This window comes from Callorhinus ursinus, unplaced genomic scaffold (assembly GCF_003265705.2).
Source record: "Callorhinus ursinus isolate GAN/ISIS: 27379988/994484 unplaced genomic scaffold, GSC_fseal_2.0 scaffold39, whole genome shotgun sequence".
NCBI classification, from domain to species: domain Eukaryota; kingdom Metazoa; phylum Chordata; class Mammalia; order Carnivora; family Otariidae; genus Callorhinus; species Callorhinus ursinus.
In genome coordinates this window covers 20,455,969-20,473,434 of record NW_027397101.1, presented here as the reverse complement: position 1 = coordinate 20,473,434, position 17,466 = coordinate 20,455,969, and the positions used below count along the sequence as shown (strand labels likewise).

General features: G+C 40.4%; 1 protein-coding gene across 1 annotated transcript in view; it reads right to left on the bottom strand.

Moving 5' to 3' along the window:
* The window catches only part of ADAMTSL1 (ADAMTS like 1), a 407,202-nt gene extending 405,681 nt beyond the window's left edge, over positions 1-1,521 (bottom strand). Inside the window, exon 1 of the mRNA XM_073880850.1 lies at positions 1,173-1,521. Coding sequence (XP_073736951.1) covers positions 1,173-1,238 — 66 coding nt within the window. The 5' untranslated portion in view covers positions 1,239-1,521. The remainder of the gene's footprint in view (positions 1-1,172) is intronic.
* Positions 1,522-17,466: the final 15,945 nt, after the last annotated feature.

Here is a 17,466-nt window from a genome sequence, read left to right as displayed (position 1 = left end):
AACACTGTCTGATTACTCTATCTGATGAATCTTTGTGGAGTTCTTCAATTTGTACCAAATGGCTTGCTTCCTTTCTTCAAAATTATAGTGCAGATCAAATTTGTCAGAGTCTAATCAGAACAAAACATCCCTTTAGCATCAACGAATCAGTGCAACCTATACATTCGTTATGTTTTTACCTTGCTCCTTCTTGCCTTATTACCTTCTGAGGAAGGGTTGGCATACCATAAATGTGACAAGGAGAGCTACAATCACGTTTGTTTGGAGTTGGTGTGTGCAAATTTTGGAATTGAACCTTCAGATGAGGTTTATGAAGCTGCCTGCCCAGAACACTCTGGTTTAAAAAAATGTGCATTGCTATTAATATTTTGAGTGTAGATTTTTTTTGGACAGTCCATGTTCATTTTCTGCCCATAAAACCAAGTATGAGTCACAACGGAACATTTACTTTGAGTCAGAAATGCAGTGTGTGCTGATGTTCTAGAGCAGAGCATCTTATCACTGTGACCATGGAAAGCAGCCACACAAAAAAGGCAGGCTTTTCTTCTTCTTTCAAAGCAGATCTGAGATCAAAGACCCTAATCCTCGATTCATAAATACTAGCATTAACTTGTATCCATAGAGGACTTACAGTAATTACGAGTTATAATCTGGGTTGGCTGCAAACAGGCTCTCATTCCCTCTTTTACCTGGTCCCCGAGCACGTGTGCAGAGAGGGAGAGGATTCATAAAAGGCAGTGGGGGAAAACCCCTTATAGCCCATCCTTCAAAAATTCCAGGAACACCCCACTGAGTGAGTTTGATTTCAGGACGTCTGTTACCCAAATTCCAAGCATACACATCACCATTTACCCGGTCCGCAGCTCACGGAACTCTCTCTGCAGTATACCCTAAAGCTCGAGTCTCAGTATTATTCTATACCTCTCACTCTCCCACAAAGTCGATCGGACTTTATTTTGCTTGGGAAGCTGGGGTTAAAGTTCTGAAAGAAGTTTTTCTTTCTTTTTTTTTCTAAATCATGTAAATTATATTACCTGGTGTTTGAAGATCAAGATACACACACACACACACACACACACACACACACACACACACGGACACATAGACACACTACCACAACAGCACCCAGACTAAGTGGCAAGAGCAACGTATTGAAATGAAAAGGCATTTACCAGGAGCAGGAAAGCCAGAAAGAGGAGCGGTGTGCCAGGAGTTGCCCGACGACGGCAGCATTCCATGCTTGGATCCTTGCCGGAATCCGAATCGGACACTGAATAAGCGGCTAAGTGCCCTTCTGCCTGCTGTCACATCCAGTACTGGTGCTAACGCTCCAGCCCTGCCTATCAGCTTCCATCAGCCCCGCTCACATTTCCTGACCGAGGGTGGGTGGGTGGGTGGATGGGTGGGGGGTAAGCTGAATGGAATCTCTCTCGGAGCAGGCAGCCAGCCAATCAGGCTCCTGCTAATCAGACATGCTGAATAACAAAGCCGGGGGACAGAGAAAGTGTAACAGTGTGAGCAAAAGAGGGGGAACGCGACGAAAAAGAAAGGAGAGCGGAGCGCGCCGGCTGCAGCGAGAAGAGAAATGCAAAAGATGCCGAATTGCCAAAGATGAAGCCAAGCCCTCTCCTTTTAACTAACCTGGTTGGTTCTTTGTGGGATACCTTCCGGATTTGCCCTTTGCTTGTGCGGGTGCCTGTTGCTTTGTAAAGTACAGTAGCTCCCTGTGACTCTGTATTGTTTCATTCAAGAGAGAAACTTAATCCCTGTCAATATATAACATATGCCATAAAGGGAAAGCACCATAGACAAAAACCGACTTAATGTGCCGTTTAAACGTGTTCTGTACAACCACTTTATTCCTTTTCCGTCAAGTTCCTCTATTTTCTCCCTTGACTTGGAAAAGGGAGGCTCTATAAGTTTTTGGAAGTTCCTTACTAAACCTAAATGGTGACATAAGTTAACTTTGGGTATTAATGACTTGATTTATGGGGGGGGAGCGGCGCGTGGGGAGCGAGTTGCTTCTTTGTAAAGTGACAATTTAAAATATCTAAGGTTTACTACAGTAAAGGTACAGTTAGAAATATAGATACCTCTGTTTTTTTTTTTTTTTTTTTTTTTTTTTTAAAGCCCTTTAACAAAGACTGGGATGAGCGGGGCTGAAATTTGGGGTTGAGGAAACGCCTGGTTTTGACACACTGCCAACTCTCAACTCTCTGCTTTGGCAGTGGGAGGGAAAGAAAGGATGAATTAAATCCTCAGTTAATCCCCAAACCTTTTAACCAACCATCTCAGCCTCCTCCTTATCCAAGTCCTTTATCAAAGCAGCTACAACGCAGCAGCAGAAAGGGCTGAAGTGAGTCTACCTCCTCCTCCCTTCTACTGTTGCAAGAGGCTTGGACGGGAGAGGCTCAGGAGGAAGTAAGTGCTAATGAGCAATGAAATGAGGACGAGGCCAGGAACAGCAAAGAGAAGGTCAGGAAGCTTCTATGTCTGGCTAATCCACCAGCAATCAAGATGTGACTCTACCAGAGGAGGATTTTATTACAGTTTTAGGAAAGTGTCAAGTGTCAAATAGGGACGTCTTTCCCCTTATCTGCTAAAAAAATCATTGAGTGTTTGAAAGAATGAAATAGCAAACTTGACCTTCCATTTCCATAGCTGTGTCACCAGGAAGTTTTTCCTTTGTAGATTTCCCGATAGCCCAGAAGTACACATGGTGGGGGTAGAAGACGTTCCTCTCATTAATAAGAAATACTGACAAGAGTCGGGAAAACACACACAACTATGGAAAACCTGATCAAGCCATAATGGGCATGTGAACACAGGCAGGTCCGCCCATATACATACCTGCAGCACTGCTTCTCAGAAAGGTGAAGAAAAGCAGCTTGTTCAACATCAGGTTACTTATTTCACATGGTCTATCAATTAAAGACAGAAGAGCTTTAAAATTTCCATTTTCAACCTGTTAGAAAAGTCAGAGCATAGGAGGATCCACCTTGCCCCTCACTTAGGAAAATGGATAGTAAAAATCCGTAACAAAGAGGTCCTATTTTGAAGTATGTTGTTCCCTTTCAGAGAGATTAGCTTTACAAATCTGTAAAAAACCAGCTAATGCTCACAAGCTAAAGAGAACTCATGAGTAGATGTAAAAATGCTTGACTGGTGTTATCTGGAATCATTCTATTAAAGAAATGGATTGATGGAAATAAGCTTTCATTCATAAAGCTGTGTTCTGTGTCTCTCCTTTACACCTTGGAGTTTTCTGCTAGAGGGTTTTTTTCTCCTATCAGAGTCATTAGCTAAAGAGTTCCAGCTAGTTCTATAGAATGGGATATTTTATTGAACACCACTTGCTCCCTCTTCACATGTAACCATCACTCAATATGCCTATCCAGAGGGACAGGCAGGTGATGGGAGAAGGAATAGTAGTGACAGCAATGATATGATATCATTTGCAGAAGAATAGGGGGAAAATTGGCATTCTCAGAGAATACCTGGTAGCTCCTAGTATGCTTGTCTAGACTCCTTCCTACTTTGGAAGTAAATACCACCTAGATGTTTTGAGTCTGAGATTTCTGCCTTGGAGTTTTGATGGACATGTTGACGTCTAGCACAATGGTCCCCTTCACCTCATCACAGTCTCTGGATATTGTGATATTTTTAAGTCAAGCCCTCAACCTTCTGTTCAATGCCCGGAGGACGCCCACCACAATGTCTCCTGCTTCTGGTCCCAGTGCTCTCAGCATCTCCTTTCCTGTTGGGGATGCCCAGGGAAACTAGGAAAAGCAATTGTATGGCCAAACAGTACACAGTGCAGGGCACACTCCAAGCTCACTGTGATTTTAGAAATGGGAGAACAAAGTCAAGTTGGGGGAGGGTGATTAGGGTAAGTTTTGGGGATGAGCTAATTTTGATAATTACTGAAGTTTATGTCATCTCTTTGACAGCTGCAAATGGTTTTATACCCACAATCTCATTTGACCTTTATGACTATCCTTGTGAAGTCAGTTAAGTACTCACCCAATTTTATATATGTGAAAGCTGAAGCTCAGAGGGCTTAACTGACTTGCCTTGGGCCCCACTGGCTAGAACTGGCCTTTGAATAGGGCCTTCTGACCCTGAATCACTCTTCTCTCGTATACGCATAGCTACGTATGTGTATGCATAGATCTGCATGTATCTCTGTGTGTGTGCATACACCTACACACTCACACGCACACTTTCAGATGCTGGTGGTGCTGTCATACAGGTGGGATGGTGATGTCTACAGTGAAGGTAAAGGGGCAGAAGGTAGGCTACCCAGGTTTTACTCTGGGGCTATGTTACCTGACAATGGAACGTATCTTATTTTAATCTACAGTTTCTCTGTTTCCCCCTTTGAGGTTTCTAAGACCTTTTCCAGTGCCAAGGAAAAATAACATAAAACCCGAGGTCATCTAGATCTTTACCCACGGCGGCCCTGGGGAATGCCCCTTATGGCATGGGAGCAGGGCGTTGGCTGAGCTCCTTTTCCCTCTTCAGGTATCTACATTAAAGCCACCCGCCAGGGTCTGAGTAGCGGGAATCACCACAGATGCCATAATACTGGTTACTGGCTCCCTGTGCAATAGATTAGGTGACATGAAAGCAGAAGCAAGAGACAGAGGGTCAGGGCTGTCTGAAGCATCATTCCAAATGGTATGGATTTAACAATACTTAATTTAAAAAACACCAGCTTGGACAGGAGCAAGCTGTTAACATTCAGTGTGCTTTATGGCAGGAAAGAGTGAGCTAAACTCTCAGAATTTCTCTCCCTGGGGAGAATGCATTACAGCATTCACGCCAGAGCCACCTGTCTCTTCCTGAGGTTGGGCCTCCTCGCTTGGCCCTCCAGTGGCAGTCCCTGGAATGGAGAGGGCAGAGAGCCTTCTGGAAAGAACGCAGGGGTGGGGGGCCTTGACGAGCTGAGCAGGACCTTATCTCCCCTCTTGCAGGAGGTGGTAATGACAGTGCCTGAGCCTTACTATCCTCATAGGCATGTGTGGAAGTTGTTTAATTTCCCTGGCTAATTCTGAAAATTAAGAGGAGGAAAACATGGCATGGGGGATGCATAAGGTAAAACTACAGGAAGCCCATTGCTACTCTCAGGGGCAGAGCTGGAATTGGACCTCTCCAATTCACCTAATATCCATTTAACACAAAAGCGATTGGAACGCTCATTACAGCTCCCAAATCATCTTTCACACAGGACATCATGTGATGTGAGCAGAAATTCTGTAAGGTAGCGAGTGGTTATTATCCTCAATTTATAGTTAGCAAAACTGGTGCTCTTATATGGTAAATGGATTCATCAACATTACTTGTCAGCAGGTGGGACTTTGGAGCTATATCTAAGGTCTTCCACCTGGACAACTCCCCCAGAGACGTTGACTGATGAAGATAGCTGCATTTACTGAGAGTCTCCCATGTGCCAGGCACAGTACTAAGTACTTTATTATTTCATATAATCCTCACAACAACCCGATGGGGGAGGTACTTCTATTATCTTCAAATGGATATGATTTATGGTCGATTAGCAGTCAACATTTGTCCCAGCTAGTGCCTTCCTGAAACGCAGAAGCCAGAAACCTAGAAACTACATTTCCCAGACTCCCTTGCAGCTAGGGTACCAGATGTATTTTAGATTTGGCTGCCCAGGAGCCTGCCCATAAGATTTAAAAGAAGAAATGAGGCAGAGCACATGCTTTGCTTTCTCTGCTTGTTAAAATGGCCTAGAGCAATGCAGTTTACCTACAACCATTCCAACTTGTCACTACCTTTGCGGGTGACCAGAGGAAAGTTTCCATGCAGTATATCAGCTGGATCAGAGAGGGTAGGCAGCCATGTTGCAGACCTTGAATTTCCAGTCAGCTGGTGATTTACTGGTTATTGAAGAGGCAGAGCTCCTGTGGTGATCTATTACTGCAGAGTAGCATGGGAGACTTCAGAAAGTTCCAACTATACTCTTTTTGTTGTTGTTGTCAATTCCAACTTCTTGTGAGTTAGTTAATTCCGTTATAATATAGCACTTTCCACTTCAATAAGCAGGAGGAAATTCAAGTCTCTGAAACAGAATCCTTGGCTGATATATCCCCTTTACCAGAGGAGAAAATTGAGGCAGGGAGAAGTCAATAATTTTCCAAGATCACATATCCACGAGGGGGAAGGGCCAGGATCTCAGGGGCCATTGGTGTTCTGAATCACCAAGCTACACTACCTCTTTGTAGAGCAGAGGTCTGTGGGAGTTCAGAGAAGGGAGAGATCAGTGCTAGTTTGAGGACTCAGTAAGGAGGACCGGAATGGAAGAAGCAGAAATTGAAAAACACCTTGAGAAATACAGAGACTTTTAAGAGATGCTAAGGAAGGGGGAAAAGCTTTGCAGGTGAGGAGGACAGGGTAAGCAGAGAGAAAGCAGGAACATGTAAGGCCAAGGCTTTTTACTCACCCTGAGCCACTATTTTAGGCTGCTTAAAAAGGAAGAAATAAGTTTTTTAATTCTTTGTCTCACAATCTCAAATCATATCCTCAGTGATCTATCTCTCCCTATAAAGTGTCTAGGCCTGCATGTTACATTGGGAAGGAACTCAGCAGATTTTAACATTTGATTTGATTCATCTTGAGTTGCCTAAAGCCCTAAGAGCCTCAGCTTACATTTCTTTCTATTGCCTACAATGCTTAATTCAGGGCTTCTCACACTGTAGATACTCAGTAAGGACCTGTGACCCTGACCAGTAGTAGAGAGGGATTCTGGAGGCTACTTAGTACAGTGGAAAGAACCCAGATTTTGGAGCCAGAGAGTTCAAATTCCAGCCATTCCCCTTATTACCAGGAGGGCTTTAAGGAAATAAATTGCTGAAAGTCACTGAGTCCAGTTTTTTGTCTGTTTTGGTTTTAAGCAGTTATATGACAAGAATAATGGTCAGCACCACAGAGCAGTTGCGGGCAGTGGGGCAAAGGGTTTGCAGAGCATAACTCAGTACAAGGTAAGGGATTAATTAACATTACCGTGCTAGTTGGTGGGCATATGAGTATTCATTGTACATGTCTTTCAAACTTTCTGGGTGTTTGAAAATTCTAATCAAATCCTGGGGAAAAAAAGCATGATTTAGATTCTAATTCTAGGACTCTCTTCCCCTGCCCCGAGCAAGCAAACAAACATACAAACTCATAACAGAGCACTGAACCACATGGGGGGGATAGAATTATTCACCGTTCCAAACTGGTGGTCCTTCTTCCTCCCTTTTCTACATTCCTGGGGCTGTGTCATGGATCACAGAGGTTTGTTACTGAATTAGATTCAACAAACACTCATTGAGCCCCTACTGTGTGCAATGCTTGATAAATATTGTGGAAGCAGATAAACTATCTCTCGTAGCCTTTTTTGACCCAGAGAGACACCAGTATAATTGCTGAGGTTTGAATTATGGTTGTAATATCCATATGTTAAACCCAAGTATAATATATAAATCTGAGACCCTTGATTCTTAGTTCAGTACTATTTCCGTGACATCATTCTTCACAGATAAAATAATTATCCCAGAGCCAGACAATAAGGTGAAAGAATGTTAACAGATTTATAGACAATACAGAGAAAGGAGTGGGAGTACAAGGCAAAAGCCAAATTCCTCAGCTTGGCATTCAAGGACCTCCCTGATCAGCTTCTGGTCCCAGGATAATAGGAAGTCATGCTCCAGCCCAGTTGAAATACCTGATATTACCCCAACGCCCCAAGTACTCCCACTTCTTTGTATTTGTTCATCCTGTCCCTTCTGCCTGGAAGGTCCTCCCTGCCATCCCTGTCTTGCTCAAATCCTTGTTAACCTTTAAGGTACAGCTCAGAGAGCTCCTCTACAAAGCCTCGTACAAAGTTGGCCTTAGATAAATACTTGTCAAATTGACATGTGAGTTGATGAACATATGCTATGTGTACCAGATATGGTGTCGAGAAAAAAAGAAAAGAGGAAAGAAAAGCAAGCAGGAGAATTGCAAAAGAACACCTGGTCTCCGAAAACTAAGGGAAAATGTAGACTAAAGGTAAAATAAAATTTTAATTCCAGAAGAGCAGTTAAACCACGGAAAATCAGAGCCCTCTTCCTCTAAAAGAAAACAGATCATCATGTAGTCTTCAATTTTATTCCCGTTGTATGCTGGTTATATTTTAATACCAGCTAGATGAATGGCCTCTCTATTAAGTCAGAAAGATTCTCTCATATCACAATTATAAACATAGTCAAAGAAGTATCAAAAACTACCAAATAAAGGAATGCTGAAAAGGAACCTATAATTAAAAATAATTTATAGTATAGTTTATTTTTCAGTTTCTAAAAAGGAGATGGAGTTTGTGGGTAAAGTTGGATGTTTTATCTTTCCTACTTCAAAATGTGGTGAGCCTTTCTTTGTTTTATTTAAAATCAATTAACATATAGTGTATTACTAGTTTTAGAGGTCGAGTTTAGTGATTCATCAGTTGCTTATAACACCCAGTGCTCATTACATCACGCACCCTCCTTAATGCCCATCCCCCAGTTACCCCATCCCCCACCCACCTCCCCTCCAGCAACCCTCAGTTTGTTTTCTATAGTTAAGGGTCTCTTATGGTTTGTCTCCCTCTCTGATTTCATCTTATTTTATTTTTGCCTCCCTTCCCCTACGTTCATCTGTTTTGTTTCTCAAATTCCACATATGAGTGAAATTATATATTTGTCTTCCTCTGATTGGCTTATTTCGCTTAGCTATTAATAACCCTCTAGTTCCATCCACATCATTGCAAATGGCAAGATTTCACTTTTTGGATGGCTGAGTAGTATTCCATTGTGTGTGTGTGTGTGTGTGTGTGTGTGTGTGTGTGTGTGTACACCACCCCTTCTTTATCCATTTATCTATCTGTTGATGGACTTCTGGGCTCTTTCCATAGTTTGGTTATTGTGGACATTGCTGCTATAAACATTGGGGTGCAGGTGCCCCTTTGAATCACTATATTTGTATCCTGTGGTTGGCCTTTCTTTTGAAAATACTTCATGAAGGAATTTGGATCTTGGTAAATATGGCAAAAAGAGAAAACATTATATTGGGTAACAACATAGAGAATTGAATACAAGCCAACAACAACAAAAAGTTACCCATCAGCAGGTGCCCTGTGGGGGAAATATGGAGTGCAATTGGAACAAATAGGTAAAAGAATCCAGAGATTTATCTTTTTTACACATGCATTTCCTAGAAGTTAAAATCCCATATTGGTTTCCCAGCACAGAAACTAGTAGTTACAGACAGTGTAGGATTCCAAGGATAAAGGAGAGAACCCCCATTCCTTAGATATGATTTGTAGGGTGGGAGCTAATCACAAAAGCCTTTGGGAGCAGCTGGAGGGGAAATGAGTCCTAGCTTTGAGGTTTCTTGCATTGAAGGCTAGCAAGATACATTTGCTGCATGTCACTTGATCATAACTCTAGGAGGACTGTAGGTGGGGGCATGACTGGGGTGCGCAAAATAGACAGTAAGGTCCAAGGCTCACTACTTTGAGGCTTTGGGCAAGGTCTCTTTTAGAGAGGCACATTCTTGTCTGAATGGTCATACAGGCCTAGCTTTTGATTTGTGGGTTTGGTTACATATTTTCCCTTGGCCACTACCCCCGCCCCACCTCACCCTCTGTCCCCATTCTTTCCTAGCACTCAGACTCTGATAAAAAATGCTCTTGTCAGCCTCAGATGGCCTTGTAAGTAGAATGTTTACTGTAACCATATGCATCTACTTTTTCTCTCAATACATTGGTTTTTAAGGTCACGCCTACATGTTACGGGACGAAAATTTTAAATAGCATACCTGTGGCAGAAATATTAGCTATCTCTTGATATGTGTTACTCCTTCGCTGCCTTGCTAACAAAGATACATGCCCAACCAGAATAGAGACATTTCCTGGCCTTCCTTGCAGTTATATGTGACCATGTGACAAGATTCTCACTAAGGAAATATAGTGGAGGTAGTGGATGTAATTCCAAGTAACGTCCTTAAAAAGAGGGGCATACCCTGCTTTACCCTTTCCTCCTCTGTCTGATGGGAATGATGATGTGAAGACTGGAAGCCATCTTGGACCATGAGGTAATCTGGAGGTGATATTATGCACCAGAAAAAGGGCCCCTGGCTGCCTGAAACTCTGGAGTATCATCGTGCTCTTAGACTGCCTACTTTCATACTTTCATGAGAGAAAGAAATGTGTTTAATACATGTATGTTTTGACATAATATCCTGGTGGCAGGATTATGCAAAACTACTAAATAAATAGGTCAAGCTATATAGTCTTCTGTCAGCTTTGGATCTATAAACAAACATCATTTCTCTGGGTTTGACTAATGGCCAATATAGAAATGTGTATATGTAACACTCCCGAGATCTAAAATTATCTAGGACAATTTTGCTTATGTAGTTCAGTTATATAAGAATCCCCCTGGTAAATCCTTAGAATATAATGGTCAAATACAAAAAGCATGTCTTTGATAGGTGGATATGTTTCACTTTTTAGATATTGAGAGCTATATAACTCCCTGAGTTTCTATCTTTGTTTTGGCTACTAGGAAGCTCAGAACAAAAGTTTGTGCTCAATGGTTAGCCCTTTCCTCAGCCTATGGTTTTAAAAAAATTCATCACTCTTCCTTGATTTTTATATTCTGTTATTCCATGTAAGTGGTTTGGTATTTTTTGCACTGCACTTTTACTTTAAACAACATTTTGATTTGTTTGGAAGAAGGTGGGGTATAAGGGTTTAAAATAAAACACTGTGATTGTAAAAAGGAAGCCATCTATGGAGCACTTCGAAAGAGATGATGGAATAAGAGAGTGATTTCATGCTGATGAAAACAGTGTTTTTCTTTATCCTTAAACTCATTTTTGTCGCCTCTATGATTTATCAAACTTTCCAAGGCTATCCCACCCTTTCTAAGGTTCACATTTTGTTATCTTTAGTTATTTGGAAAAACTTCAAAATTATTTAAGAAAATTTATTCACACTGGATTATTATTTCTTATATGTCACTTCCACTGGTAGATGCCATTCAAATGGAAAAATTTGTTCCCCCATAATCAAATTTAATACCTTAGTAGAATTCATAAAATACTACTACATTTCACTTGTACAGGTTCCATTAATCTAGTTTCTGATTTAGCTGAAATGGTTTTCTCTTGAAGCTACTATTACAGATGATATATATGGGGGAGGGGTTGGCAATGTCCTGAGTCACCTGACATATGGGACAATGTACTATTTCCATCTGGTTCTAGTTGTCTAAGTTACTCAAAGCCTCAAGTTAGTGAAGCCTGGGGTCATGAGGGCACTTTTGCCATATACTGTACAAATATATTACTGGTCTTAAGAAGCCTGGGAAGGAGAGTTAATGCATCAACTGCAAATCATTACCACCATCAAAAGAACAACAGCAAACTACTCAAATGTTAGACTGTCAGCCTTGAAGGCAATTTTTGTGTCTTGTCTGTTCATTCCCAACTTTTGGCATTGCTACCTGGCATACAGGAGGAATCTACTAAGTATTTGTTGAATGTACAAATTATAAAAGCACAAGCTTGATTCCTCAAAAAAATTAAACAGAATTATCATAGGATCCAGCAATGCAACTTCCGAATATATACCCCAAAGAAATGAAAACAGAGAGTCAACCAGATATCTGTATACCCATGTTCACAGCAGCATTATTCACAATAGCCAAGAGGTGTAAGCAATGCAGGTTTCTATTGACAGATGAATAGATAAGTACACAGCGTATATGCACACAATGGAATATGATTCAGCCTTAAAAAAACAAAAAAGGAAATTCTGGCTCATGCTATAACATGGAGGGAACTTGAAGATACGTGTGCTTCCACTTATACGAGGCACATAGAGCAGTTAAATTCATGGAGACAAAGTAGAATAGTCGTGTGGGGGGATATAGGGAATTCATGTTTAATGGGTATAGAGTTTCAGGTGGGAAAGATGAAAAAGTCTGAAGATGGGTGATAGACACGAATGCACAATAACTTGAATGTACCTAATGACACAGAACTGTATTATTACAAATATTTAAAATGGTAAATTTTCTGTGACATATATCTACTATTATAAAACACTTTTGAAGAAGAGAAAAAATAATATAAAATATTTATTGAAATCTGGACATTTATGTATTATGTTTCTTAACGATAAGATTTATTTTGCTTCTTTTTTACATAACTTTCTTGTATTCACAGTATTCCCTTTGGAGACGAGGTGTGGGAAAATAATCAGGACTTGCTTTAAAAGTTACACTTATTAAAAATGAAATCGGACACATGTATTTAATTTTCCGTGCCAAATGACAATGTTTTGATATCTTTAAATGGCCAATGTTACTGCTCACATGCCAATATAAGGGTTTTATGAAGAGTCAGCAAAAGTAATCTGTGGTGCCATTTGCTTTAGGATTCTGTAAGTATTTCCCCTTCTTTTGGAGGGGTGATTTCTACTGAAATGTGAGTTTGCACATTATAGACAGGGATGTCATCCACTGTGCGTGTTACAAGAGAATAGGTCCACTGTGTGGACTTCAGAAGTGTTATCCTGGAGACTTCTTGTGGATGACCCAACAGAGTATTTTCACAGGTCTGTTCAAGGAAGAGCTTACTTTTACAAAGAATGAGAGCCATGAAAAGAAGCTGGGGGTAGCGACAGTACCCTGGTGTAAAACCTGCATGTACACCTAGTAAAATTTGGAAATTGAATTCACTCTGCTTCAGATTTCATTTTCCCCCCTATTAAATCAGAGTACGACAAAGGCATCACAAAATCTGCCATAAATAATTCTTCACAACCGTCTGCTTCACTTTGAGTGCCCTGGACTCTCTCCAGCCATAAAACCTGGATCTACTTCTACCACTAAAGAGGATAGTGCCCCCCTTGGTTGGTTGGGGCTGAAGATGCTGAGATTGAAAAGAAGCTTGCTGTTGAAGCAGTTACTCTGCAAGCTACATCTTACACAGCAAACAAACGGGTTTTGCCATGGAGCTAGGCAAGTCCTTGAAAATCTTGACAAGATTTATAAATAAGATGTGTTGTTTATTTATTATTTTAAAAAAACTTTCCATTGTGTCCTTCTTGGTAATGTAACATGATACATATTCTTGCCAAGAATAGGGTGTGGTTGCTCCGAGGCTTAGCCGATCATGAAATGTCATGCTTAAGACTTGAGTCAGAACATCAAAACAATGCAATTCTGGAAAAAGAGTGCCAACAGTTTCCCCACTTCTGCTAGATTCAACTCTGTTTGAGTTGTGAGCATTAGTAGGTTTTCTTGTGACTGTGCGTAGTCATGACTCTGAAAATATTATTGGCAAATCTTGAATTTTATACTTGCTTGCTTCATTCTGAGGCAGCCTGACCTCCTCTCACATTCCTTCTATCCCTGTCATTCCTTCTCATTTCTTTGTCAACTGTTGTTGGTTAATAATAATGTACTTGCCGGGATTAAAATCGAATGGAAGAATCTTACTTAGGGATTGTACTTCAAAACACCCAGCAATGCGAGCTAATGAGCTCACAACTTTTTAAATAACCTAATGAATCCAACTTCGTAAACATTTGTCTCCTTAGTGCTACTGATGCTTTGGAAATCAATTTTTGTAATATTTGACATAATTCAATACTTTCCTAAAGAGTCTGGTTAATTAAGCCAGACTGGGGGTTTCCCTGCTCATGATGGGCCCCTTTGGTATGTTAAGTTCTCTGAGTGCAGAGACTTGATCTTTCCTGTACATGTCTGTAGCTCCAGTGTCTAGAATAGTCCTTGATACATCTAAGGTATTCAACAAATACTTATTAATGAATAAAATAACTAGTGAGATAGGGTCCTGAGTACAACAGAGGACTTGAAATCAAAAGATCTAGGTCCATACCGAGAAATTAGGATCCAGAGTGGTAGATCAAATATGTCCAATAAAGTACCAGCAAAGTCTGACCAATGAAATACACATTGTTTACAATGTATTGTTTCCTGGGTAACATCATTTGTAGTATAAAAACCAAGCATTTTATTTTACTATAAGATGCCTGACAGCAGATACTAGGTTCTCAAGTACTATCTGCTGAATGTCTAAATAATGGCAAAATTCATGCCCATAGGACAACTATTTCAGACAGATGTGTGGATCATAAAGCTTCTACAATTCAGTTATTATGGTGACTTCTAAAATATAGAGCTAAGACGTTAACCTCCACCTCCTTTTCAATACTAGAAATAATACTTCCAATGTTTCTATAATATTGAAAAACTTTAGTCCTGTGTTATTTCTGAAAACACAAGAGTTCTGTTTGTTCAAAATATATCTGCTCATGGCAGCAAATGCTGTTTTTTAAAAATATTGTTGATAAGGGAACAAGACCCAGGCTCTGAACTTCTCAGAACGTGCATGGGGATATTTTTGTCATAAAATCAAAGGGCTGGACTAGATTTACTAAAGTCTCTTTGAGCTCTAAAGTTTTATAACTCTGACTTTAAAAACAAATTACCCATAGGGAAATAATGTCTTTGTAACACACTCAGAATTTTCATTGTCATTGGACAGAGACTCCTCACTGATTCAGCATATTCTGGCTCCAGTCTTGTTTATAGTGTATTAGCCTTGATCAAGTCTTTTTCTTTTAAGGATGCTCTGAAAATCTTGTCGAAGCCACAGAGAGCCTATCATGATCCATAACTGAGTTTGGAGATTGATACTCCAATGAGAAAAGACACTAAATGTCACGGAAGGTTAGGACAAAACCCGGTAAAGAGCCCAGATCTCATATTTGCCATTCTGTGGAATGGCTAAAGCATTATTGTTCAATTGTGGGTAGTGATCCACCAGTAGGTCATGAAATCAATATAGTGTGTAACAACCAGCATTAAAAATAAAAGGAGAAAAAAAGAATAGTTCAGAGGAGAATAGAAAATATTTAATGTAGCTCATATAGTTAGGGTAAATATTGTTTGATGAACATTATTTCAGGAGTGTGGGTGTGTTTCAGTGGTACGGAAACTGGGTCACAATGTACAACGTATTTCTTCCTGTGGGGCACATTAAAAAAGTTTGAAAACTATTGGTTTAAGTGAAAACAGCCGTTCAAAGACCTTTCAAATTCTGTAATTACTTCTATGAAATCCTGAAGATGTCATGAGCATTCTAAGCAACTGTAGCAAAGAGGTAGGGTGTAAATGGAAAGGTTTCTTTCCTCAAAGAAAAGCAGCACGAAACTCACTCTGATTCTGAGCACCAGAAGCCGAGATCACTGAACCTGACCTCTTCTGTCTAATGGATTTGATTGGAGACAGAGGCAGATCCCTGTTCTGTCCCTGGTGGAGGGTGGATGTCAGCTACGCCTCACTGTGATTACATGCGAGCTCAGACAGAATATAGGCCAGCCAAGGGATTCTTCAAAAAACCCTTCTATTGACACGTATTCTGCACACAGAAAAGTGTAACTGGGAATTCTCTTTTCATCCTGAGGGGAAAAGAAAGGCATTGTAGCTTTCTTCAGCTCTTCCTTCTCCTTTGGCATGCTGTATTTCTGTCTACGATTTCTCAGAGCCCATCGTGGCTCCTGGAGGACGGGGAGGGATATTTTAGAAGTGAAAACACCTCATGCAGAAATTCCTCTCTTCATCTTGGTGTATATCTACAAAACTTTCCTATAATTTGATTTTACTTTAACTGATGAGTCAGTATTTCCATCTCCTTTTATTTATCAAAACATTTTTTTGGTGTTTTTAAAAGTAAAACCTCAAAGTTAGCTCAATAACTGGACAGTCCACAGCACTTTAACATAATAGGGAATTAATGTACATAAAGTACCTGGAAAAGTAGAAGTTTTTCATAAGGACGTGGAGTTTAATGATTGTGAAGTGTGATACATGTGGGTGAGACAGTTTCTTTTAAGACACACACACACAATATATACATTTACTGTGGGGGCTGACGTATGTCAGGGACTGTTCTTCATGCTACCGGAATGAATGAGACAACCAGGTGAGACTCCTGGTTTTGTGGTGCTTACTCTAGTCAGGGGAAAAGGTACGAAAAAAAACTAAACAGATAAACGAACAGGGTAATTTCAGATAGTGGTAAGTGCTATGACAAAGAGAAAACAGGAGCAACTTCATGATGGATTTGGGGTACAAACTGAATTTGGAGGGGTCACTAAGGGGATGACCTTTGAACTCAGCTACCTCCCATTGAATAGGGAGGTAGCTGGGGTTTCCAGGGAGATTAAAGCAAGTAGGTGTGAGTACTGGTATTCAGTTAGCAGTACTAGCACATCTCCCTAACTTGAAAAGAAAATGAAATAGAGACGTGTTAACTGAAGAAAAGAAATCAGGTAGTAAAAGTTTCTCATAGGTTATTTTAAATGGATCACGGATCCATTAGGGCCTCCCTTCGCCTTGTTCGGGCTGTAAATAATGCCCCTAGAGTTCTGGAAATGGCCCGCCTGAATAGTGTAGCTCACAGCCTTGGCGGCCATGTTAAGAGATATCCTGTTTCCCAAAAGGAAAATCTCGTAGATCAAGCAATCAAGAGTACCACTGACGAAATTTGCAACAATTTGTTAGCTTAGAATTTCCAACATGGCAAGAAAAGGGTGCATCCATCACACACAGGATAGTGGGTTACGCAAGGCTTGTTAAGTACCAAGGCCATTTACATAGACCTTCGCTACAGTCTGAGGAATAATTATAGGCTCAGCAATCTCAGAGGAGTATGGAAAACTTGAAGACTATTCAGAGGAAGTCAACAAAGATGATTAAGAATTGAATAATGGGGCCTCTGAGAAAAGGTATAGCCAAACTGGAATTATTTAGCTGGGATTATTTATCTTGGTAAAGGACATATCCAAGGTGTGGCTTAATATGGCTTTAAGAATATGAAAGGTAATGGTGACTAGCTGTTTTTTACGATCTCTAGGAAAAGAACAAGTTGAAAAGGGAGGGCTTTTAGTTAAAGATAAGAATTTTTAGAGTATAAAGTATCCAAAACAGAGCAAGTTACCTAGCAAGCATTTGGGGTCTCTTTCTTTAAACTTTAAAATAGAAGCTATTAAAGATCTTTGAACCCCTTCCACATGGATGGATTTGGCGATCTTTGCCAAGTTCAATGCAACATTTTGTGGGTATATGTACACTCATGTACATTTTTTTTTCTGGGAAGAGGATCGACAACTCTTATTAGATTGGGTTCATGCCTAAAAATGCTTAAAAATCACTGCTTTTGGAAAACTGATTATATTCTCTTCTGTTTGGATCAGCTGAAGAACACTTTGGTCTGAAAAAGGAGAGTTAACTAGATGTCCTTTCAAATTTGCCTAGCATCTTAAAAGCTGCTTACGAGACATGGATGGCTGCTCTAAAGATTAACCCTTTAAAGAGAAATTAGGAGACTAATGTTAGGTTTTAA